Raw genomic sequence first — 26,395 nt, 5'->3', positions numbered from 1 at the left:
GACTGAAAATCAAGCATGACAGTCAACAAGTTCAGCAGAAGTGGTTTTATTTTTGTCAATGCTGAAAAAAACAAAACTGAAAAGAGCTAATGAGGTTCATTCTCATTTTACGCAGCACGTTTGAGCTTCAGCAAGAACTAATGAAGTTCATTCTCATGTTACGCAACACGCTTGAGCTTCAGCAAGAACCAATGAGGTTCATTCTTGTGTCATACAGCACGTTTAAGCTTAAGCAAGAACCAATGAGGTTCATTCTCGTGTTATGCAGCACGTTTGAGCTTCAGCAAGAACCAATGAGGTTTGTTCTCGTGTTACGCAGTACGTTTTGAGCTTCAGCAAAATCCAGTGAGGTCTGTTCTCGTGTTACGCAGCACGTTTGACCTTCCACAAGAACCAATGAGGTTACATTGGTTACATTGAACACTTGAAAAGAGTTCCAAATAGTAGGTTAGTTTATATTACATTTTTAATCAGCATCATAAACTAGTGATATTTTACTAAATTGGCCCCTAACAGAAAGGCTTGTAATAGGAGTCAATAGGTGTAACCGGTTACACCATTTGACATTTCAGTTTAAAATCAAATTTGACAGGCATTATCAATCATGTGGCCTTGGTGGTAATATTTAAATGCAATTTTTAAAGTTAATAATCATTTCTATAATAATGATGAATTATTAATGTATTCCCGGGGTCATACCATTTGACATATACTTAAGAATACCTGACCATACCCTAAAATTGTCAAATTATCTCACATTTTAAAGAGAGTTAATAACATTTGCATGCAGAAGTTAGTTTCACTCTGACAGGGGTCCGTCTCTGTGATATAATTTCCATGTCACAAGGTCTTCTTACTACACAATATTAACAAAAGGACTCCTTGAATGGTGGTTACACCACCTTGACACTTCAGGGATTTGACTTGACTCACATGATTCCCCAAATTAATTATAATATTCAGAACAATGGTGTTCCATTTACTTTTATTTACTGTTAAATGGTCCTAATGTAATATTATGCCAAACTAGCTGATATGGTGTTTTATTGAATATTTCACATTTTTTAAACAAGATCAGTTATTTGGTACAAAGTTTTGATGGTTACACCACATAGACATTTTTGCAATCATCCCCCAAATATTCTCTCAAAATGAAATGTTAGACTTGGTCCTCAAAAAAGAGAATGTATGCAAGTAATTTGCCATTTTATTTAGAAATTTTAACCCAATTAAATTTAATTAAACCATATAGACATAAAAAAATGTCACGTCATTGACCCATTTACTACTACATGACATGCGTGAAAATTTTCTTTTGTAAAATGACCTCTTATACGTCAAAAGATCAAGGAAAATTGTATTTCTCAATTCATGACCCCTTTAATGCATCCTTTAATGTATTCTTTCAAATAATTTTAAATCTTACTGACCACAAACTTTTGAACAGTAGCGTAAATACATGGAAATAATAAAATAAATAATCCCCCACACAATCAATATTCTAAGTCATGATCTCTATTGGCATCTAAAAGCAAAGCACATTTCCATAAAACCACTACCATATTACCAGCATAAACCATGAGAGGCAACTGCACTCAAAATGTTCTCATCCTTCAAGCAACATATCACAAGAGAAACAAATTACCCAGCAATCAGTTTACTTCTCCAGTTCCTGAGTGCCATGAGCGGATGAACGCCAACTGTTTGTGGTCACATATGGCTGTTATGAGGACAATTTGCTCTTCTCGAACATACTGTATATCTGACCTTCTAGACAAAAGGTTTTCATTTTTTCCCCTTAGTTTTTCTTAAGTTACAGATGGTTGATGGAGCATCTGCCCTATGTGTGTGTGTTTCTGTGACCATATGTAACAGTAACTCTCTCTATTTGCCTTCTCTAATACCACCTCTATTAGCAAGATGATGCATGATTTAATCAGAGACAGAGGGATTTGGCAACTAGCCAACCATTTAGTCACTGAGGTACTTCTCCCTGACAGACAGCAAACCATTTTCTCTCCTTTCACACAGAAAAAAACAGTCTATCTCTTCTTTAAGGAATGTCAATAAATAAACACTGCAGTTTATTACTAGCTTTCACACACACACACACACACACACACACACACACACACACACACACACACACACACACACACACACACACACACACACACACACACACACACACACACACACACACACCAAATATGTGTTGCTCTTCCTCCCAAAAAACAGACAAAACCTGTGTATCTCTCCCCCATCATCTTTCACTATGTGCATGTTTCACGTATGGATAATAAACACACAGTGAAGTGGAGAAACAGCAGTGAACTATGGCGCTGTCCAAGGTTCTGAATTAGTTCATGATCTTGCAGCAGCTATAATTTTTATTTAATAAAAAGGTCAGATATCTGGGCTAAATCTCAGACTCTTAAACCAATGATGTGTCATAATATATGACTTGAGACTCACATTGTATGCATACAAAAACATGTACCCATTTTATGTACAGAAACAATATATGTAATAATGTATTTAAATGTATTAATGTCTTTTCATGTGATGAAAACTATGTAAAGACCGTGTAAGACAAAAAGCAGTTTTATAGATTGAATAGACCTTCATTGTACAGCATGCTAGTAAATGGAAACCAAATACACAGCATATATTAAAACAAAACAAAAAAACAAAGCAGTGGGATTGTCAGTCAAAGTATGACGGCAGAACAGGGGGCCATTATAATGCTGAGCAGCGCCATATGAAGCTGGGCAGTGGAGAATGCATTCTCTTATTTTGGTCTTACCTGAGGAGGGATGAAAAAGATGCCTTATAGCAACCTGACATACTGAGAGATTACGCTATCAGAATAGTTATTATTTCATAACCCGTCTTTGATTGCACCCATTGAGAGATGGATAGTGTACAAGCGGTAACCTCTGATACATTGCACTAGCTGGTATTGCAGTCAGAGTGTGATTTTGAGATTTTCTGTAGCACATCAACCAATATGGATATTTTTTTCATGGATGATGACGATATCTTAGAGAGCAGGGTGGCTGATGGCTGATAAAAAGCTGATATAGAATCATACTATTTAATTAAATAAAGATAGTAAATAACACCTGGCAGTTAAATATGTATTTATTTTACATAATATTTCTTAAATTAAAAATACATTTGAAAATAAATTAATCTGAAAAAATAATTTGAACGTTGAACCTGTATGTAAAATAAACTGATTTTAACTTTAAATAGGAACTTCTTGATTCTGTTTTTTTTTTTTTTACAAAAGAAATAAATATTTAACAACATTACTAAAAAGGAAGTAATCACTAAATATACAAATTTTATTAGCTATTTAAAGACTTGTTTAAATTATATAAATGCATTTTTTCATATTCTATTTACTTTCTTTGTTTTACATTTCTGTCTAATAATGTATTACTAATGAAACTAACAAAGACTCAGGATGGGAGTCCCCGCGTGTCTGTCCTCAGGCATGGGTGTTCTCTGCTCTGTCAAATTAAAAGTCATTGCGCTGTCAAAATAAAAGACACATTTCACTTTAATGCCAAAAAGAAAAAGGTATTGGCTGATGGCGATAATTAAAAAATGCGAAATATCTGCAATATATCAGTCGATCACTGCATTTTTAAGCATTTTTTCACTGTTCAGAATGCAATGCGCATTTATACACCATAATATTGGCAGTGTGACTGTGCATAAATAGTTTCTAAAAAACCTACAAATCGAATTGTCTCGAACACCTATAATTATCTTAAAGCCTATGAAAGTAAACTGCCACGCATTTTACTGTCCTTGCTGAGTGTCTGTGTAGACGACATGGTCCAAATTAATTCAAACCAGCTAAAGAATCAATTAAATAATTACCACAGCACTTTTCAAACTTCTGAATGTTTGAACAATAGCTTTGTAGGTGTACATTTTAGCAAATGCATCTCTGCCAAACAACGCACATAGTTTTATTAGCTGCTGAAAAAAAACCCTTCATCTCAATAAGGGCCATCCATTACAGCAAAACACAATACGCTAAATCAATCAACTCAGTGGCTGTCTTTTGCTCCACTGTTGGATGTATGATAGATTCTCTGCTCGGTAATGAACACAACGCTACCAGGCACCTATCAGTCTTTCCTGTCGAAGCTGTGCTGAGATGAATAAAACAAAAGTTGGGACGAAATTAAAACAATCCATTGTGTCAGAAAAGCCAGAGACCATGGGGCCCTGCAGTTCCTTTCAGAGCCAAAACAAATCCACAAATATAAAATATGAGACTGATGTGAGACAAAGGTGAAGGAAAAAAAAGGAAAGAGACAGAGGGAGAAGCACATGTTTGGAGTGTATTTATGCTCATCCTGACTATGACTGCAATGACACAGGCTCTGTACAAAGAGTGTGAAGAGTATAAGATATGTTTATGTTTAATAGTCTAATGCTTAAATGACTGTGTCCTGTTTTCACGTGCATATATTAAACTGTTTACCAGTATCATGTGTCCAGTGGAGATGTCCATGTTGGTTTGGGTGGGCTCTTCACTCCAGGAGGATGTGCTGCTGCGGGCGGAGGGACTCTGCATCGGTCCGTCACTGAACTGTGAGGACACGCTGTTAATGCGTGACGTGTGTGATGGGTGGAACACTTCTGATCGCTCTCCTCGCTCTGATGTCTGCACCGCCATGCGCTGGCGACAGAGATCCTATCGAGAAAGTGGACAAAAATTTGTCTTATCTGTGAAGACATTATCTAGGGCAACTCATAAAGCTCTTCTAAAGAGTAATATGAACAATCACACAAAGTACAGCATCAAAGCACTGGTTATTATGCTTAGAATTTTATAATGGTTATATATATATATATATATATATATATATATATATATATATATATATATATATATATATATATATATATATATATAGGAAAATCATTCAAAAACACACTGATATTGCATCAGGACTCTGGATCAAATTTCATTTATCTCCACTTTGCATCTCAGAGTGGGTTCAAGATACAGCCAACAATATATTACGTCACTGTCTGCTCTACAAGATGAAATCTATCAGCTGCAACTCACCAATGTATATATATATATATATATATAAACCATAATCAAGCATAAGATTTGCTTACGATATGACAGTTTGTGACAGGTCATACCTTGTATACATATAGTTGGAGTAGTGTTGGTAAATTGGTCATAAAATGCTATCAAAAGCAACAAATTAGCAATCTATTTATAAAACCAGTAAAATTGAATAGAAAATCCAGCTTGCTCTCTCTGTCTCGGGATATAGCTACTGTATTTGTCAACCAACCAGCAAACACTTCTATGTACACAGGTCTTCCCTTTCCCCTTAACAGCTCATATCAGTCACTCACGTCATTCTGTAATTATAACTCCAAGCTATTATCTACCATTTGTCACTTCATTGAAATCAAACAAAGAAGCAGATTTTTTAAACCACCTTCCAAAGGATCAGTGACTCTACGAGGATATCAGATGAATGCTTCAATGTAAAAGCTGAACTCTCTCACAGATGTGTCATTATATCCCTTCTAACCTGGCTCAACATATAATTGCTGCAAGCAATTATTTATGGAACAGCGTTCAGAAAATGTCTGTACTACCTGACAGATTTCACTGAAATAGGAGAGATATAATGTCTGTTAATAGAAAGAATGAATTTGGTTGTGGGATGCTATTGTTTAGTCAATCAGAAGACTTTTGAGCTCTCTGTCTGTCAGTCATTTTATGAATTTGTCTAGGTGAAATCAGGATTGATCTTCAGGGGGATGGATTTTAAAACGGGAAGTCAGTTCTAAGTCAGTTCTGGAAGTTATTGAAATGACTAACATAGCTTAAACACCGTTAAAAAAAACTATTTTGACTACAAGCTCATTACAATGTTTAAAACAATTTACAAGAAAGCTTTCAGGCATCAGGCAATTACCATATAGGTTTTGTATAAAACAACAGCATATTGTTAGCCTGACTACGTCAGACTTCCTACTTCCGCTCAATTTCATTTCGCTTCTGTAGTCAGTCTGAGATAGCAGCCTATCTTTCAGTTTTCCAGCGGCCTTCGGACGGCCGGGCCAATCAACGAACAGAGGGCGGGCTGAGAGCCGTGACGTAGACGCTGATTGTACCGTGGATGCGTAGATTTACTTCACATAATCTGCAAAAGTCGTTCACAGCCATGTTCACTCCGGTATTTCGCTCGATGGTTTTGTTTTCGCATCATACATGTGTTTACAGTGGAAGTTAGATGCGGCTGAGCATGCGCATAACACACGCCATAACCAAACGGCATGTGATTGGCTTACGGGTAACCAATGATTTTAAACTTCAGACAAGCGCCCCCCCGTGAGAAAGAAAACACTTTTCAATTGTGCCATGCCAGACTCTGTCTACGAAGCAAAGCGAAGTAGCAGAGTTTGGTATTACCAGGCTGGCATATTGTAACATTTTCAAGCAATTTTAAAAGCAGTCAAAAGCTCTAATTTTATTGAGTGAAAAACCTTCTGCTCATTGTGCCTGATTGTGATTATTTCTACCCCCCCCCCCCCCCCTTGCTTAACTTCCATTTTATTTACTCAAAGGTTAAACAGGCACAGACAATTACTTTCTGAAGCAGTTGCAACAGTATGACCCCATCAAATGTCCAACAGTTAAAAAAGCACTCAGATACATATAAAAAAGAAAGACAGCAGAGTGAGGCTGACAGCAGGGTCAGTGAGGGAGTGTGGGGGTTGGAGGTGGAAGTTTAGTGTGTCTCACTAATGGAGCTCCCCAGTGAGAGAAAGCAGGAGGGAAGGTTTCTCCCTCCCTTTCAGGTGGTGGGGGCTAAACAGAGGCCACAGAGCTCTAAAATGAGCCACAGACTAGAGGATGGAGTTCACCCTTAACATTAATATCTGATCTGATCAAGTCTACCATGAGTCAATCTGACTCAAAATGAAAAAACATGTGCAAACTGTTAAAACAGTGCCCACTTCCTGATAAATCATGTTCATTTCAGACAGCACAAATCAATGCATACATTTGCTTCTCTTAATCAGTCAACCAAGCAAAATTAATTACATTTGCATTTAATAATTTAGCAACCGTATTTATCTAACATGATTTACAAAGAGCAAAAGAGAAGAATATAACTACAAAAACAATTAGCAAAAGCAAAATATATTTGATTTATAACTCAATCAAAAAAAAAAAAAAATGTATTTGATCCTTTAATCTAATTCTTTTTTTTTTTTTTTTTTTTTTAATCACTTAACAAAGTAAAAAACAAAACTGTATTTAAAGAACACTGAAAGCACTGAAAACTACAGTTGATCTCATAACACTTTGACCTTTTCCACATTTTGGCAATAATGGTATAGGCAAGATTCAGATTAACGTTTTAAGAACAAGAAACTTATTGAATAATAAGGTATTAACAGGGAGAACAAACAATTGTGAATATGCAAGTGTTTAGGAAAGTGTGTGTGTGTGTGTGTGTGTGTGTGTGAGTGTGTGTGTGTGTGTGTGAGTAGGTGGGTGGCAGTGGTGATGGTGGTGTGTGTGTGCTTTGATCTGCTACAGAATCATTGCGGCAGAACTGATTCTAATTGCATGTTTCACTGTAAGAGTCCCTGTGCACAAGACTGCATTCAATCCAGCTACAGCAGTTGGGAAATCCCTTACAACAACACAGTACGAGCCGTGTCTATGCCTTTAATCTTATGTGCTTACAAAAAAAAAAAAATACCTGGCAGATCTAAAGGGCTGAAAGCACTCTCAATATACTACCAAACAAAAACATAACACACAAATTAAAATCAATACAAAGTAATTAAAAGCTGAAATGAAAACAAAGCAAAGGAGTCACAGGACATAATGTGTGACTGCATCATAATAATATTAAGAAACACAAGTTATTTTGCCACACTGATAGGGCCAACATTTATGGAAGGGACTTCTCGACCAAGTGTGAGAGGTTTATTAAATATTGAAGGCGGGGGAGGAAGCCAAGCGCTTGCACCCTGCGATCCAGTCTCAATGAGTACAGCTGAGCCCAACACAAAATCAATAAGCCTTCACCGCAAGCCCTCCCTCCAGGAGCCGTGAAAGAAAGGTCAGACAACAAACTCATTTCCCTGCTAAAAAGGGCTCTGCCTCAATTAGGATTCATATTAAACACCGCTGTCGTGCAAGAACATCTGCGCCTGCTCCAATGGGTCACAATTATGGAAAAAAAGCTTTAAATGAACTCCATTGTCTTTTTGTTAATGAGCTACAATAATTTCGGGAACAATTAACAACCTTCATTACACCTGGTGATGATCGCAAATATGGACAATGTTACTCTGGAAGGGTTGGTTTGCTGTATTGGATGTGGAAATAACCTTGGTCGAGGACAACTTGCTTAGTTTATCTTAAAAACAGGAATGCTTATTCGTGTTAATATGTACCGATGAATGTCAGAGAAAACATGATTGGCTGAAGTAATTGGCCTGCTCCTACCTGATAGGCTGCCGTGGCATCGTGGCCTGTGTCATTTCCCAAACCAGTGAGCTTCTCCTTCAGTTTATGGTGGGAGCGGTGGCGCAAGCAGTACAGAGTCCCTGACATCCCCAACACCATGACAATAAAAACCATGGAGACCACCACCAGAATCAAAAAGTTGCCTGGCTCCACTCGACTGTGTTTGACCAGGGGGATGTGGTTCAGTTTGCCCCTCTGAAATTAGAACAGACAAGAGAGAGAAACCCTGGTAAACATCGTGGATTAAAAATATTAAGCATTGCAACTGTTTTCAACAATAAAGATAATAAATGTTTCTTGAGCACCAAATCAGCATATTAGAATGATTTCTGAATGATCATGTGAGACTGAAAACTGAAGATTCAGCTTTGCCATAACATGAATAAATTACATTTAAAAAATATTTAAATAGAAAACTTAACTTTAAATTGTAATATTTCACAGTATTACTGTTTTTACTGTATACTGTCACAGGATAAGAGTGTCCAATTGGTGTTTTGATATGGTACTTTAAATTAGGTGGCAAGATGCTTTTTGCTTTTAATTATTACTTGTTGTACACATTGACGTACAAACAACTCAAGCCCACACTTGGGAAGTGAAGGCCTGCTCCACTCTTGCCTTGGCAAGTTAAAGCATACCACCACAGAGCAATTAGGGTCGGTCCTCACTGTACCAGCTTGTTGCTAATTAGCCTCCAAGTCTTGGGTTTGGTCGGGATGGGGGAATTGGCTCAGACCTCCAAGTTAATAAAATGGGAGAGGGGCTAAGCTGAGGGGGTGTACCTAAAAGGTCCGGGCCCCGCTAACGTTCCACTGTAGAGGGGGTTGTCAGGCTTGTTAGCCCCTCGGGGGGAGGGCTGACAGCCGGGGCTAAGCTGCTGGGGGATTGGCAGCGTATTGTTTCCAAATGCCTTGTGAGGCTGAATAGACTGAGGCCTTTAGAATGGGGTTCAGTTTTTTTTTATCTGCCTCTATTCGCATTCAGTGCTATCATACCAACCGACTGATCACAAAACTATAAGCCATGTGAGCTGCCATCCCATGATCGATTTTTCTGATCAGTATTTTAGAAACAATGACTATTTTCTGTTTCCTGAATACTGATAATTTACTTCATATTTGTTATTGATGTATTGTTTTTCTTAAAGCATTAAACAACATTTAGGACTACTACAACTTGTATAACAGGATGCAAATTCATGAAGCACAACATATTTAATTCAAGCTCCAATTACATATGCCACTCCATTTAATCACATACTGAAATCCCCCATACACTGGCTACACATTGCTGAAAATATTAGCACCTAAATGTGAGGTTTAGTAGTTTCCAAGGATTAGTTTCTACTTTTTGTGATTGTGAGCTTTTGTTGGGGCAGAAATGGTTTGCTTTCCACCCATCAAACGTTGCATGGAGAGTGTGTAGAGAGGAGGGCGCATTCAGCTGGAATAGAAACCCCCCTCTCTCCTTCCCTCCATCCCTCTATAGGCTTAGCGCTCTCAATCGAATTACATGAAAAGATCTCTAACATGAAAAGCTGACTCTGAAAAGAAAATTGTGCTTGGCTAAATAATGTCCGCAATTAATTATAACTAAATAGAATACATGCATTAGGCAGTTGAGCAAGGGACTGGAAAATGGATCAAAAAAGGAGAAGATATTAAAGAAAAAACAAAAATGTTGTCCTGATGTAGTTTAGTTAAATGTAAGTTACAGTATATGAAATTTATGACGACTACCAAAATGAATCCTAAAGTATATTTGTGCAGTATACAATATATGTGTATATATATATATATATATCAAATAAATATGAAACCCCTATGCCAAAGCACAGTTGACAATTCTTTTTTATCATATGTACAAAGTAGTTGCTTAGCAAAAATGTTTATCATGGTCTAAATATATTATGTTGGTATATATACAATTAATCAATATAACTGAAAACAAAAAATAGAAAAAAAAAATCAATGTCATTGAGGAATTATTAGAAAAATAATAACCTGTCAACGACATAACTTCTCTTAATATGAGGAAAGAAAAAATGCAAAGCAGACTCAACATGGTATGTTGTAATGTGGAAATCTCTTTTGAAGAAAAATCTGCTGATTATTTCAACTGAAATAATGTCAAATCTTCTCTTCCTGCAACACATCTGGTCTCATAATAGAAAACCCGCAAAGATACACTTTACGTAAAAGCAGAGAAAAAAATAATAAAATGAGGAAAAAAGAGACAGGGGGAAAAAAGAAAGAAAGGGAGGGAGAGACAGAATCCTTTATGCTTTTATGGTTTTGTTCTTCTGTAGGGAATAAAATTGGACTTGCAAATTTCTGATTCACAGGAGTCTACTGAAAAACAGACAGACAGGTTCAAATCAAGCTTTCTCTTAAAAAAGTACCTTATTTGACCTAAAAATACAAGGAATTCTGGGCGTACAAGTCTCTCTACCTAAATGTGTTCCAGTGAAAATATGTTTCATTTAAATATATATAATAAAAAGAAAAAAATAATTTAATTTTTTTTATCTAAATGAGAAATATGACAAAAAACTGTTGGAGTTGAAAATGATATAATATAGTATATAATATAATATAGATAAACATAAATCAAATAAAAAATAAATAAAAAAAAAAAAAAAAACCAAGGAAAAACAAGACATTGCAAACAAAAAGAAGAAAAATGTTACTGGGTGAAATGTGTTCCTGAATTAATGGGTGTGTTTCCAGGGTCATCGGATATTGCTTATCCACAGATTCAGCTAATCAATCTCTTGACTGAAACTTTACCAAACTGACAAAATTTTAATCTTAATGTTTCTCTTTATATTAAGCGATAAAATAACATTTGTAAAGCAGTGAATCAATGTCAATACAAAATAACACTTGAATCCAGGATTACTGTTCTAATAAATAATAAATAAAAATAAAAATGAACACCTAACACAAAGGCCACTGCCCAATGTACGGCCAGAAAAAATTTCACCTACAGAATTCTTTTTCATTTTTTACTTTTTTAAGCAATCTATACGTATGGACTTTTTTTTTTTTTTTTTTTTTAAATATCTCTTTTTTTTTTGCTCTCAAAGAATAACAGGAGGATTTGTATATTTGAGGATGGATAAGGGATGCTCTGGCTGATTTAAATCATTGAGGAAAGGGTTGGGTGGAGGAGACAAGGGCCGCCCAGATATCCTTTAACTTTTACACACATTAATCTCTCAACCTTAAAGTCATTCATCCACTCAAATCTCAGCTCTATATCTTTAAAATATGTTGAAACTAAATCAATTTTAAAAAGAACATAAACATCATGCACACGGTATTGGACAAATGAAAAGCAGTTTTACAGTCATTGTGTTTTGAAATACAAGTTCTATTATAATTTTTAAAACTCTTTAAAAAAAAAAAAAACTAGACTATAATTTGTATTAAGTGAGAAAAATATTTCTGTTTCACTATTTATAAGATGATCGTCTAAATTGCAGCATGTATGTGGAATCCTATTGGAAAAATAATCAAAAATGAATTTGTATATATCAGGGAATATATGTAGCCTAATGCATTATGACTTTAAAAATATCTTACATTTCACTAACATTTCACTTAAGCTAGCCTAACATTCCATGTAAATTAGAGATTAGACATTGCCAGTGTTTAAAAATATTTACATTAAACACGTCAGACATTAAAGCTGAATTTATAGAATATGCATATAATGAATCTATGATCACTGCAATTTGTCAAAGTATAAAACATTATTGCCCTACATTTCGTTCTTTAGCTCGTTTATGGAACATTTATTAAAAATATAATGATCAGAGACAGGCTAAATAAAATAATTATTAGTCCTTGTAAATAATCCCAAATTGTGGGAGAAGTTTTTCTTCATTTATCAACCCATCTAGGCTACCTAACGCATCTTTCTTCTTATTTATTTTTGGCTCAGAGTCATATGCAACTTGCGAAGACCCATGCAGACGAAACACACCGCTTTCAATGCGATCGATTTCCCACAAACGACCAGCTAAACACCGATTCCTGCCTCTAAAAAAAATGAACCGAATGTTGCTTCTGTTAGTATCTGTGCCATCTGCACACCGCTTACCACCACTCTATATTGACTCACGACCCATATCAATTACATAACATCTGCAAACCATCTTGGCCATAAAATCGCAAACTATGCACGCGCTTCTATCAGCAGAAGCGTTTAAAATGAAAAGCACGATGAAATTTGCCATGCTGTAGCACCGCCATGTAGCAAGTCTTGCAGGACAGTGTCACTCTCATTATCAGTCCAGATGCATCCGGATGCGCAATAAGTTTTAGGTGACGCTTAATGGCGCGTTCACAGCCTCGTTACATTAATTTACCCGTCCACTACACACGTGCATCAGACATACAGACAAGTGCAAGTCCAGATAGATAGTTACCTTGTTCCATTTTCTGACAGCGCGCGACGGATGCTTTTCAAGATCCTATTCCGCCTTTCTACATCAGATGTCCGGCTTGGCGACTGCAGCTTCCTTTCTCAATCCCGCTAGCTAAGAAAAGTTTTTCACCTCCGCGTTCGCGTCCACCTCAACAATAGACCGTCACTGTTCACAGTGTTTTTAAACAGAAGAGTTGAAAAAATAAATAAATAAAAGAGTTTGAAACATAAAGACGGGAGCGGGAGAAAAAGGCGAGCCAAATCGCCCGACACATTTCCTAAAGACTCATAAGAAGCTGCAGTGGGTTGTCTTGTCCTTTGAATGATCATGTGCGCCTGAAAAGCCGGGTTTTTTTCACGGAGCCCCTCCTTATATTCAGCGAGACTCGAGTCGCTGTCTGTAGCACATGTCACATCCACTGGTTGCTATAGCGATGCCTCCACATGTTGCCCACAGCTCGAGGGGCGCTAATCAGCGCGCGCGGGGTAGAGAGGGCAGCTTGAATGGACGGAGAGCTTGTCACTCATTTGTTCAACTATTCGGGATTTCTGTGCCTACTGAATTCCTCGCGCTTGGATTTTCCCTAAGCTTTCTCCCACGTCTTTAGCCCGTTATATCGCAATCAAAACGAACTAATGTTGCAACGCCCACCACCAGCTACTTCGTAGCCTACGAGCCAGACAGAGAAGGGCGCTTCACTGACCACTGTATCGACCCGTCGTTTTAGGACTGACTTCAAATAATATAAATCAATTACAATTCAAACATCGTCTTGCATATTAAATCGTTAAAAATAAAATGTAACACACACATGCATTGCATAATAATAAGACTAGATAATATTTGACATGATCATTTCCCCTATTACATAAAATGCCTGGTTTCCTTCCTCTTCAACTAAATATCTAATAATTTATTTCCTTGCAAATTTTTTTAGCATAATTGTATTAAAATAATACCTTAACAAAAATTATGCTTAAAAATATAAATAACCGCATAATAAATAAATAATATAATTCTAGTTTTGATGGTCGACAAAATAGGGCAAGGAAAAAGACTTTATGATCAGTGAGATGGAGCCCATGTAGTGAAGTAGTGACTAAAGCTCCAAAAAGAGGAACTTATTTTGTTCTTTATTAAAAAAAAAAAAAATCACAATTTTCGGGGACTATTGTGAGGTTTGAGGAGGGCAACAGCTGCAGCGAGCAGAGAGGGATTACCAAGTCTAACGAAGAGAATGGGGGGGGGGGGGGGGGGTTTGACTGTTTCTGTGTGTGTAAGAGAGAGAGAAAGAGAAAGCAATGCAAGCACTCAGAGAGGGAGAGTGTGTAAGAGCTACACAACATGTGCCCGTGAGGTGTAAGTGGCCGTATTTGTGTGTGTGTGTGTTTGTGTGCTGAAGGAACTGGGGGTGGGGTCCCGTCAAATGCAGATGACGAGCCTGCGGAGGGGTCTTCGGTTTATCTTTGGTTTCAGCTGCACTCCTCCCTCCGTTGTCCCCTGCTTACCCCTCTTTGTCCCACAGCGTGACAGCTGGAGTTGGCAGAAATGAGAGAAGAACAAATAAAGTGGTTCACCCATTCCAGAATCTCAATATCCGATTAACACACCTTAGCGTGAGCACCGGCCAGACATACTTCCACCTTTAACCTCACCTCTCTTCATATTCCTTTCTTTTCCTTTCTTGCTGTAAGAATGGGCGTGCTGTAGTGAATGACTTGTATACAAAATATGATCTTCGACATGGACAAACAAGCCCAAATCCACAGAATGGCTCGATAAGCACACTAACATTTCTTTCATAATATTTTTTTGTGTATCCACTTTATGACTATGTGCCTATTTTGTCTGTTTCTATGATAAATGCCTGCCAGAATGGTGCATCTGTGTCCTAATATGCATTGAATTATTATTTCACAGCTTCAACCGCTGATGCATCAACCATTTGTGTAATTTCTTAGAGAATAAAATCTGGATGACTAAAAACCTCACTGCCATTTCTGACAAAACAAAAAACCTTAATGATATATGAAATTATAGACATTTAATGTCACCCAACAATGCAATATCATTTTTCAACAAGGACATTAACACTAACTTGTAACTGAACCAATAGCTGCAGTGCCACTCAGTACTATATAGAAACAGCATTGCACGCCTTCCGGCTGTAAAGAGTCCTGTGGTGACTGACAAACAATACTGTTCTGATCAATCTAAATCACTGACTGCAGAAGGAGAGAGTGATGTTAAACACACATCTGGATAGAGGATAAAGTCAGACTGCCTAAACCATGCCTCCAACCATACTCACAGACTGAGCCATCTGTCTGTATCTTTCCTCATGTATAACCCTCTGTCTTAAATGTAGATGCTTGATAGAGCAATGTAGGCTTTACATAGGTGGTCAATTCAGAGTTATAGGAATATTTATGAAACTGCTTATTTTCACACTTTTCTTATACTTTTTCTTTGTTTAATGCATTTAACTCTCAAACTCATTAACTTGTCTAACACTACATAGTTAAAATGTGACAGAACTATTTATTTCTCAACAGGGTAATTGATTTTTGATGTTGCTTGAAAATATGTTACAGCTGTACAGTATTTAGTATTAGGTGCAACAAATTACAGTACATATTGTACACTCCAAATATTTCATATCTATCATTACCAAGGTTTGTGCACTTAATTTGTGCAAAAAAGACAACATGCTGTTGTTTAATGGAGTTGGGCTAGTCCAACTCAGTCATAATTTGTACAAGATGGCGAAATCATATTAAAAGCATACGATCTAAACCTAAACTTAACCATCATTTTAATAGGAAACAGCTATGAAAATTATATCTTTTCATACAATCCCAAGTTGTATGCCATGCTGTATGAAGTTGCCATGTAAGAGTGTTAGCTGTGACAGTGTAAAGGTGCCGTCTCATTCGTACATTCAGTTTAATGTTATTAAGTTAAATTTCATTTATCATTTATGATTCACCGGAACTATGCATTGTAGACACTTACATTATGTGTTTGCTCCATCCATGCAATAAATGTGTGCCCTTGCATAAGCAGGGTTTTACTTCAACTGTTCAGGAAAGGTAATGTCAATGGTATGACCCATTTTATGTAAAACTTTAGTATTTTATCTTATAGAAAATAACGGTGACTTTTCCATGCAATGAAAGCATTTTATTTCATCAGTAGTGACCAAGCAATGACATGGCAGCTTTATCAATGGCTTGAGAGGTTTGACTCAGGACTATTGCTGTCTCGATAGAGAGCTGTCATCTACTCATCTGAATAGCAGTGTCTGTCCTAAGGAGAGCTCAAACGTGGGTTGCTCAAAAATTTGTCAATGAGAGCTACGGACAGAGCATGAGCGCAATCCAGCGAAAGGTGGTAAAGACTGCAGCACGTGTCTGTGAAGGAAAGCAGTGAGGTCGCGAATGGTGAGGCCGCGAATGACAATGCACAACGTCTCCATGAATTAGCGCATGTAGTCATTTAATGTTTATATATTTTAAAGCACTGAACCACTATCGAATATCTTAATTAGATTCATAGCATTTTAAATCAATTATTGACCGAAATCAATGATTCACGATTCAAAAATACATGTTTGAAGATCGATGCATATGCATCGTCAGGATTTGTAATCGATCCATCGAGAAATCGACTGAATAGTTACACCCCTAGTAGCGTTGTATGAAGCAAAGTTCACACAGAAGTCACATTCAAATAAAGCAGATTTCTTTTGAGCAAAGTTGCAAATTAGCGTGACCAACGTGAACCTGATGCTAAATCTGTGCCAGGATGGATGGAGGGAACGAAACATGATGTCACACTTGGGAGCCCCAATCACCTCTGCTTTTTTGAGAAAAGGCCAATGAAAATTGGCGAGTGGAATTTGCATGTGTCACTCCACCGGACATACAGGTATAAAAGGAGCTGGCTAGCATCCACTCATTCAGGTTTGTGCTGAAGAGCCGAGACAGTGTCCCGGCCATTTCAGTGGGAAGTTCAGCGCTGTGGCAGGAAGGACTCCACATCTCATTCCCTTTATCAGGGAATGGAGGTTGCAATAATAAATGAGACATTCCTCTGTCAGTCATTTTTACGTGGTGTTGATGACTGACACTAAGGGTCCCCCAGGGAAAATGGCACAACAGCTAAACCGTGTTATTAGGTTTTGGTGGCCCTTCGTCGCATGAAGGGACAGAGAGGACAGTACTTAACATGGGAAAAGGATACTTCAGCCAGTCTTCTGACCTTTTCTCTCTTTTTTTTTAACTCACAGCTGTGCGGACACAAAGAAGCACTGAGGAAGCGTTCCTTTTTCCATGTGGAAAAAGGAACACTACGGAGATCACATTCTGCCCGAAGGTAGGTTAACACGTGGAGAATACATCACATGGACTTACCCACCTGGAAGTAGCACACTTGTGAAGAAGTCTCTGCAGTAGGTGCTATAAGCACAGTGACTGGCGGAAGACATGGGTTTAAGTAAACACGCAGGACGCGTAGTAGACGCAGCAATGACAAGGCAGGGTCTGTCTCATCTTAGGGCAGTGCTTGCAATTTTACTACTTAGTCCCTAAAAGGGATAGTGGGAATTTTGGGCACGTAGCCCGTCCATATGCCCCAGGAGCCTCTGAAATTGTTTCAGTGGAACTGCTGTTTTTCCCCCGAAAGTCTTCGAGGAGTTCAGCATTGACTGAGCACGCTCATTCATGTGATGCGGTCGAAGTGACTAAATCCAGCTCCATCCCAAGAAAAGAGATGCTTTGCACTGGGGAGAGCTTGCTCTTTTCCCAGTTGTCCTGAAGCCCCAAACGGCTGAGGTGTCTGAGCACCAGGTCCCTGTGTGCACAACAAATCTCGAGAGTGAGCTAGGATCAGCCATTCATTGAGATAGTTCAGAATGCTAACGTCATCTTCCCTTAATTGGGAAAGGGCAGCCTCTGCAACTTTTAAGGTGGGAGGGACAGCCTGAAAGGAAGGACCTTGTCCTGGTATGCCTGACCCTTGAAAGCAAACCGAAGAAACGCTGTTGAGGAAAAATCAAGACATGGAAGTACACATCATTCAGGTCTATCAACACAAACTAATCCTGTTGGCGAAGGCATGTCTGCGTTAACATCTTGAACGTGAGTTGAATCAAAAGTCACAGGTTTAAGATTGGTTGCAACCCAACACCTTTCTTTGGCACGATGAAGTAACGGCAGTAGAAACCCTTCTTCATCTTGGCTGGAGGTGGAACAAAAAGAAAAGAAAACAAAGAATTCTCCGCCGTGACCTTCGACGCTTGTAGAGCAAAGTTGGTTGCCGAACACAGTTCCTGCATCAATCCCCAGCTCAGAACTAACCTAGAGCAGATCTTTAAGGGTGTTGGCCTGATATACCTGCAGGATGGCCTTGGCATGCAAGGTGGAAGCAGCCTGTCCAGCAGCACTATAAGCCTTCGCCGTTAGAGATGAAGAAAATGAGCCCAGAAACCAATCATCCGCGAACACTCCGGACAGGGCAGAGGATTCCACTCCAGGCCAATGTTCGCGGTGGCCCGGGCAAGCATGGTCGCCAACTCAGCATCGAAACTCGATAATTCATACTCTGGAGCCCCAAATGAGAAATCAGCTGCGCCATTTGATGCAATGCTGAACTCATCCGGGAGGTCCACCGGGCGCAATTTGCAAGACGAGGAACAGGAGGTCCATGGGGATTTACCCAGGGGAAAAGCTCCCATTGTTGCACTCAGATCGCCCTAAACGCTATCCACCGCAGCCTTGTGCATTGCAGAAGGACCGTGACAGGAGCAGCTGAGGTGACTCCTTTTACTATAAAAGAGAGTCGTGATCGGAACGTTTCCATGGTCATGTTCTCGCAGTGAGGACATGAAAAATCTACGAACACTGTCTCAGCGTGTGTGTGACCCAAACACGAGACAAAGATTCTGGCAGTCCGAGGATGAGCGATATTGCCATACCCAGAGACATTCAGGCAGAGAGGTATCTTTAAAAAGATGCTCTCTGTCTGTGTTTGCTCTTTTAGAGGAAGCTTGCTTTTTCAGATCGCTGCACAGCACTGCCCACAAGGCTATTTCTCCTACATAACAGCTTTTATTTTTTGTTCTTTTGTCTTTGGGTTGTTATATTTCTCACAGAAAACTGCTAGTTCTAAATCAGATAAGCACAGTAGCACAGTAAAGATTACATTTGAATGCATTAGTGAGAGTGCATTACATACGATTTCACGTGAATTAATTCTACCTGGCAGCGTCTCTCTACTAATAGTGAAGCTGTGGGTTTTAGTTGCTAAAAAATATATGCTAGCCTAGAACTTTTCAGTTTCTAAGCTATTTTACTGATAAATCACAGAACAGTGTTGACAATACATTTATGCGCTACTGAATGATTCTGTATGTATGTGCGTTACAATGCAGCAGCGCATTAGTTTAGAATGGCGATTAACTTACATGTACAATAACCTGGTTAAAACGTGCGTTCACCCAATACATTTTGAGCATCCAGATGGTATAATCAAACATATTTTGTGGAGCGCTCTCGGAGTAGACATTTATTTGTCATTTTAACTGTTGGAAACGGAGTGTAGAAGTGGAAAGATTTCCTGTCCTGTTGGGTACTCTATGGGTCATGATCAGCGACTAGTTGACGTCAAGCTTGAAGTGTCATGGCAGAGCATTAAAGTCGACTAGTCACAACCCCCAATAGATTACACTTCACTCGGCTCCGAAGAACAAATCTGAATGAGTAGTGCATGCCTGCTCCTTTTATACCTCTATGTCCGGGGGAATGGCGCAGGCAAATTCCATTTGGCAATTTTATTTGGCCTTTTCTCAAAGTGGGCTACCAAGTATGACCCAACTGTCAGTCAATGACGTCAAAATGACTGAAAGATAGGGAACTTCAAGATTCTGCAGATTCCTATTTAAATGAACCAATTTTGGTGCAAAAAAATCCGCCCAAACAACGGTAATTGTGACCGCGCTTTAAGAAAAAGTAGCCCAATAAATCAACTATTTGACTCAGCATTATATGAAAGACTGAGAAAACAAGGATTTGCTTAATAAATATCCTGTCTGTCAGAGCATTTTAACACTTTGCATTTTTGGCAAGTTTAGAACATGAATTCACTTCACCACTGAGAGCTAACATCAGGATGTTGTGTGACATTTTCAGGGTATTTTGGAGTGAATTAACTTTACATTCCCTTCATGGATGAAAGAGATTTGGTGGAGGGGAGAAGATGGGAAAAAAAAACAACCCGCCTCTAATCCACACTGAACACTGCTGCACTAATTGGCGAGCGCTAACATTTGGCTCGCTATGTCTCATACATATATAAGGCTTAAAGGACTAATTTAGGGAGAGATATGTGTCGGCCATGTCGCTGCAGTCTTTGCCGTAGATTAGCTTGTTAAAATAAGCTCCCTCATTGTCTGAATCTAGGCTAGAGCTAGACCCATGCCAAGCGGTTCAAAGCCATGAACAAGCTAGCGATCAAGGTAAATGCTACGCTTGTCATCTTGTGTATACGGACTCAGCATGATCAAAACCCAACAACACATACACAGCTGACTTTGCTTCAAAATAACACTGAAAAGCAAACCAATAAAGAAAATCAAACCATGAGGCGACACAGTTACTAAGAATAATACTTCATGGAATATGGAGAGTTGGATGCCAAAGAAATGTTGACGCTGATTCTGCTGTTTAACACAGCATACACATAAGATACATTTGGACGCATGATTTAAGTGAAGAAACAATTGACAATCCTTATAAATCTTGGTATTGACTGGTACCACTGTGAAAACATCTATTCAACAAATTTTACTACTTTATGCAGAGTCATAAAAAACCCTCTAAGCTGCACAATTACTGTTCCACGCTGCTGCTGATCTGGTGGAAAATGCTGACTCAAGGTTCAGTCCACCTTACTTGGAGCTGCTCGGGCCAGGGCCAACAATTAAAGTATTCCCTTAATGCCCATATCAATACTTCTGATAGGCTCCCTTTAAAGTTTAAGAGTTATGGATTTCATTAGGAACACTGTACTCTCAGGGCCTTTAGCCATGGTTATTATGTTGGACTCTATTAGCAGTTCTTGCGTTTTAAAGGACATGCTTGGAAGCCACTTTAAAATGAGATATGACAAAACCTAATGACGGAATTGCAGCACATTTAGGCATTTGAGTCATTTTATACATTGGATGGAAGGTTATGATGAATCTGCTCAAATGCTGCTCAAATATGTATAATCAATTTTGTGTTATTTATTATTTATTATGAAATGACTGAGCTAAATATACACAGAGAAAAAAAAAAGAGTTGTTACTTAATCATATGGTTACCACACTCTCTAATTTGTGCCCTACTTTTAACGTTTTGTTTAAGACACAATCTGTAATTGATAAACACCACTTTAAACCTAAGCATTATTTTTGAGGTCAAAGAAACCCCTTGAGCAGAATCAGGAGAGAAGCTTATTGCTGAAGGTGTCTTATGCCACCACTAAAAGTCTGTCCGATGCAGTAATTACAGACTGCTGCTCCACCACTGCCTTTTAAACCTCAAAAGACCAGTGAACCAGGCACTGTGATCTTCCTGCTGAAGAATTTGGAGAGTTTGGTATGTCCCTTTCACAGAACTTATTTTTTACTGCCATTTTGTTGCTACAGATGAGATGTCTTCACTGAATGTGTCAAGTCCTGCAGTTACGTTAAAAGCAATCGCTGAAAGTCTAAAAGTGTAGAAAGAATGATTACCACGATGTCATTGTTGATAAGTCAAGAGATGTGAGTGGCTATGATGCAAAAAATGTATTGCCCTTAAAAGCTATTTCACTCACAATAAGATGATGGTTAGAATATATCTTGACACATTTTACATTTGTACAAAGCTAAAAAGCATTATTTGCCAAAAGTATCCACTGGGTAAATCTGGCACGTATAAATCACATTGATAAATGTGTTTTGTCTCTGACAAATAAAGTCATATTTACAAAATTTAAACATGGCCAGTATATGAACACCCCTTTTAATTAACAGGTTTGGGCTAGTCCAGTATGTCCAGTTAAGACAAATCTTAATGTGTGTATGTATGTATGTATGTATGTATGTGTGTGTGTGTGTGTGTGTGTGTGTATACAGTAATGTAATTTTTTTTAAATAATAAGTCATCAGTAAGTATCCTACTTTACCGGTATTCTCTAAAATAGTGCAATCATATATTTTGATTTCTAAATATGTAATGCCACTTTTTAATTTCTCTAAGCATGTGCTCTATATCTTCCAATCCTAGCCCACATTCACATAGAAACTGCCAGTCAAACTAATAGATATCTCAAAGGCCAATCATCTCCTGAAGCTGAATCCTGAAATGATCTGCAAAGAGCTCACAGATCCCAAGATCTCTCCATTAAAATCTCTATATAATCTGCTGCACTGTAATAAACCAGGACCTTGTGTTGGAGCAGAGCTTGTATCTACAGGTCCAATACCACATATATTTAACAACCTTAGAAAGAGTTGAAGGTGATGGTTTTAAGACAGTCCCTGTTGATTATTTTCTGCTAGGGTCATCCCAGGTCTGTAAACTAAGGAATCTGAGACCGCTTCCATTGTTACACCATTCACCGCACACATCATTACTCACCATCCATACATCAGTGTCAGATCTGCCACCTTGTTCCTGTATGCAGTCTCATTACTGCTGATTAGGACTCTCATTCACACATGACACCTTGCTTTTCCCCTGATCTGGATAATGGACATTTTTAAAAGCAGCCTGTGACTATAAAGAAAGACAGTGAGAGGTTGAAAATAGCTCTAACAAGAACTGAAGAACTATCAGGCCATCCTTAACACAGTTTACGCCGGTTTATTGGAAACTATTACGAAAAATGTAAAATTCAGAGACAAGAAAACATTCAGAAAAAAACTTTTAGCAGGCAACATGTTGATGTGGGGAACTTATACATTCAAGATATTTAGCTGACACTCTTATCCAGAGTGACTTAAAAGAGCTTTAGTATCACATTAGACGATTGTGTTCAACAGATGGCATGCAGGTAATTTGAAAAGTTATCTGCTAGGATGGATGTGCTTTTGTACAAATACAAAGAAGTCCAATTGTACTAGTACAATAAACCTAATCCATGTCATTATATTTTTTGTGTGATGGTTCACAGCCCTGTATTGTGGCTTTAATTTGTTTCCTTTTAAAAATGTTTTTGGCCCTTGTCTTGTATACTGATCCATCTAGGAATTGAAAGTTCTGCGGAGGTCCTTTAATCAGTTATGCATGTCTCTTTTAAATTATGGCTTTTGATTATGGCAATGGCCTGATTTTCCATAATCAAGATATACAGATATGATACACTATTTTGTAGATTGTATTATCCACATATTCTTTCATGAATCCATAAAGTGACACAATTACGCTATTTTAAAGGCTCCTAATTTTGTTTTGGAGGTCTCCTTAAAAAACACTTTCATGTTCTCATAATATACATTGCACATCACCACATTTTTCAGCGATTCTCAAACGACTCGATGGATGAATCAGTCTCTCTAATTAGCTTGCTCTGCTCTGATTGGCTAGATGGCCCAGTCTGTTATGATTGGTCTACAGCTTACAGCGCCTGTCAGAAGCTAACGGCCATTACCATAACTGAACGTCCGCTCTGTCCGGATGCTTCCTAAAGCTCAGCGATTGTACACACTGTAAAGACAGTAACAATGACGTCGTTTTACCATATCAATTCGAGTGCGAGTCTGATGATGAAGTAGTAGTTATTCAACCTGAACCTCCATCACAAGGACAACTTGAGCAGGACGTTTCTCAGTGATACACTATTCAGTCTGAGGTACATTATGAGATGTTGCAGTTGGTCATTGCTCTCCATCAGCATTAACAAGAATATGTCCATCAACAAACCGATGTGTATATTTCAAATTTATTGCAGTGCACATGCGGGAACTGTATCAATAACGGTGCATATGTTCACCCAGCACTAACGTGAATGACTGATGTAAAAAATGTAAACCATCCTTTATCATTACTCAAAGTAGTAAGAATGACAGACAATCTGCATTAATAGACACAGGTAATAGTGGCCCACAGCTGCTTAGCAGAAGTATTTCAGTAAGACAACGTGAGTTAGCCAGTTAGCCGGAAACTTACACAATATAAACACAAAACGAAGTATTTTGAACACCCGGTAGAATATATATACATCAATAATTATTCATACTTACAGGTTGTGATTCTGAGGAGCAAGTTGGTCTAAATAAACTGGGTACTGACCTATATTTCAGGAGCAAGCGTTTTGCAAATCCTGCATTAAACTCTTTTTTTTTTTTTTTTTTGATTTTGAGAAGCAGTTGTCAGTAAAATGACTTGCTGTGGCTGGCCAAGTTGTTCGTGGGTGGACAACGTACAACATAGGCAGACATTATGTAAATGTATCTTCTAGTGACGTAGAACCGTAAAGCAGTAGGATGCGAAAGAAAACCGACTCATAAAGGTGGTTCAGAGTTGATTCTTTCTTTTGGGAGACAATAACTTTATTTATCGTACACTTTCGACTTTACAATTTTGCAGAACGTTTACATTCACAAACAGCTATATTACACACTGCATGAAAGGGAATATTCGAACCATAATAGGGGCACTTTAATAAATCTGTAAACACACTTAAATCAGAAGCTGTGGATCACTGCTCTACTTCTGCTAACCGGTTTTGTACAATATTATGTGTGAATGCCTCTTTAATGCTGCAGTGTTCACCACCATGCACAAAACAACCTCCATATGCATTTTTTACTTGTTTTCTGAGGATGCTAGTAAAACTCTCAAACAGTGGCTTTACTGCAATACACTTTCTTCACACTAAAACTAGATTTTAAAGGATAGAAGCATTCACACTACCTTATGAGAGAGTTGAAAGGAAATGACAGGTTTGTCTGTCATATTTTATGTCACCCTGAAATATCAATGGCTTTGTCAGATGGTAGCTTGAAGCCATTCCTCAAATGTACGTCCCCTGCAGTGAATACAGATTATTAGATACATGAAAAAATTCACTAAGTGAATAAATGTAAATGGACAGTATTTCTAACATGGCAATTCCTCAATCATAGTGATCATTACTGGTAGTGCATTAGTTTTGAAGTCATGAGAGGGAATTTCAATGTCTTTACTTTTTATGTATCAAAATCTTAATCTCTTTTCTATTCTTAGTATAAGCTTTACATTCTTGATTTTTTGTAATAGTCCTTCAGTTGTCCTCAGTGAAAAAAGATGAGTCATGAACAACAATCACTAAGAAACAAACAAACAAACAATTAAAAAAACAGTCTATCTTTCAGATAATGAGACAGTATTAAGAATCAAGCGTATGTAAATTTACTTTTTTGTCTTGTGAACTACACGTAAACATCTGCTATTTGAAGTAGATTATTCAGGCCATTACTAAACATGCATAAAACATGCAATTTTTATGATCCCTAATTTTTTAACATTTTGCAGATTCTGCATATATGTAAATGTATGACCACAACTATCTACAATTTGTAAATTGCAACATTTACAATAGGTAATTTTAATTGTTAAATGTGATATATACAGATATATGATATATATATATATATATAAATAGCAAACTATAATGCCTTGTAGAGCATTGTAGTGTATTTTTTATATGATCTATGTATGTGAAGAATTTTGACACTGCAAATACAGCCTCCATTACAACCTAAAGTACTTTTTTACACCGCAAACACTCATTATACACATTTCGATTTAACAGATACATGCCACCACAAAACAACACGTCAAAGGGGAGCAAGAGAAACACCAATCACATCAATAGCTGTTGAAGTTGACGGCTGCCGATGCCACATGCTCTGAATTCTCCCAAAATGTTTACTTCGTTGTCATTTCATTTGTCTCCACCACCCACTGCCTTCCTCAACCACAGACTTACAAAGCACACGTTACTGACTTAAAGAGAGGACAGTCATTAAGGAAAGAGCCATTACACAGAAGAAATGCAAAAAAGAGAAGAAAAAAGACAACATAATGGTCACATAAATTCTCATTAGCATCTTCATTACTACAGCACAACCAGTGGGAGAAAACATTTTTCCTTGGCCTAGTCATTGCCATGACAACATGACTGAAACACAGCTTGACGACTATCCTCGACACGGGTTGCCTGTCTATCAATCTACATGCAACTTTCTTGGGAAGTTAGATGGACACATGTAAAACCTTCTCCCCTTTGAGTCTGAAGAGTAAGAGATGGTCAAGAGCATGGAATAGAGCCAGGCCAGTTTGATCCATCCCCTCACAATTCCTCCTAACAGGCCAACGCTGAGACCTGACTTG

General features: G+C 37.9%; 1 protein-coding gene across 2 annotated transcripts in view; it reads right to left on the bottom strand.

Annotated features, from left to right (window-relative positions):
- The window catches only part of ptprn2 (protein tyrosine phosphatase receptor type N2), a 278,997-nt gene that overhangs the window by 29,692 nt on the left and 222,910 nt on the right, over nucleotides 1-26,395 (bottom strand). For both annotated transcript variants that reach the window (XM_079865630.1, XM_079865631.1), the window contains 2 exons: nucleotides 8,531-8,746; nucleotides 4,508-4,720 (listed from right to left, as the gene is read on the bottom strand). In XM_079865630.1, coding sequence (XP_079721756.1) covers nucleotides 4,508-4,720; nucleotides 8,531-8,746 — 429 coding nt within the window. The remainder of the gene's footprint in view (nucleotides 1-4,507; nucleotides 4,721-8,530; nucleotides 8,747-26,395) is intronic.

The sequence above is a fragment of the Squalius cephalus genome (genome assembly GCF_949319135.1).
Source record: "Squalius cephalus genome assembly, chromosome: 3".
In the NCBI taxonomy this organism is placed as follows: domain Eukaryota; kingdom Metazoa; phylum Chordata; class Actinopteri; order Cypriniformes; family Leuciscidae; genus Squalius; species Squalius cephalus.
This window is presented reverse-complemented; position numbering and strand designations above follow the sequence as displayed.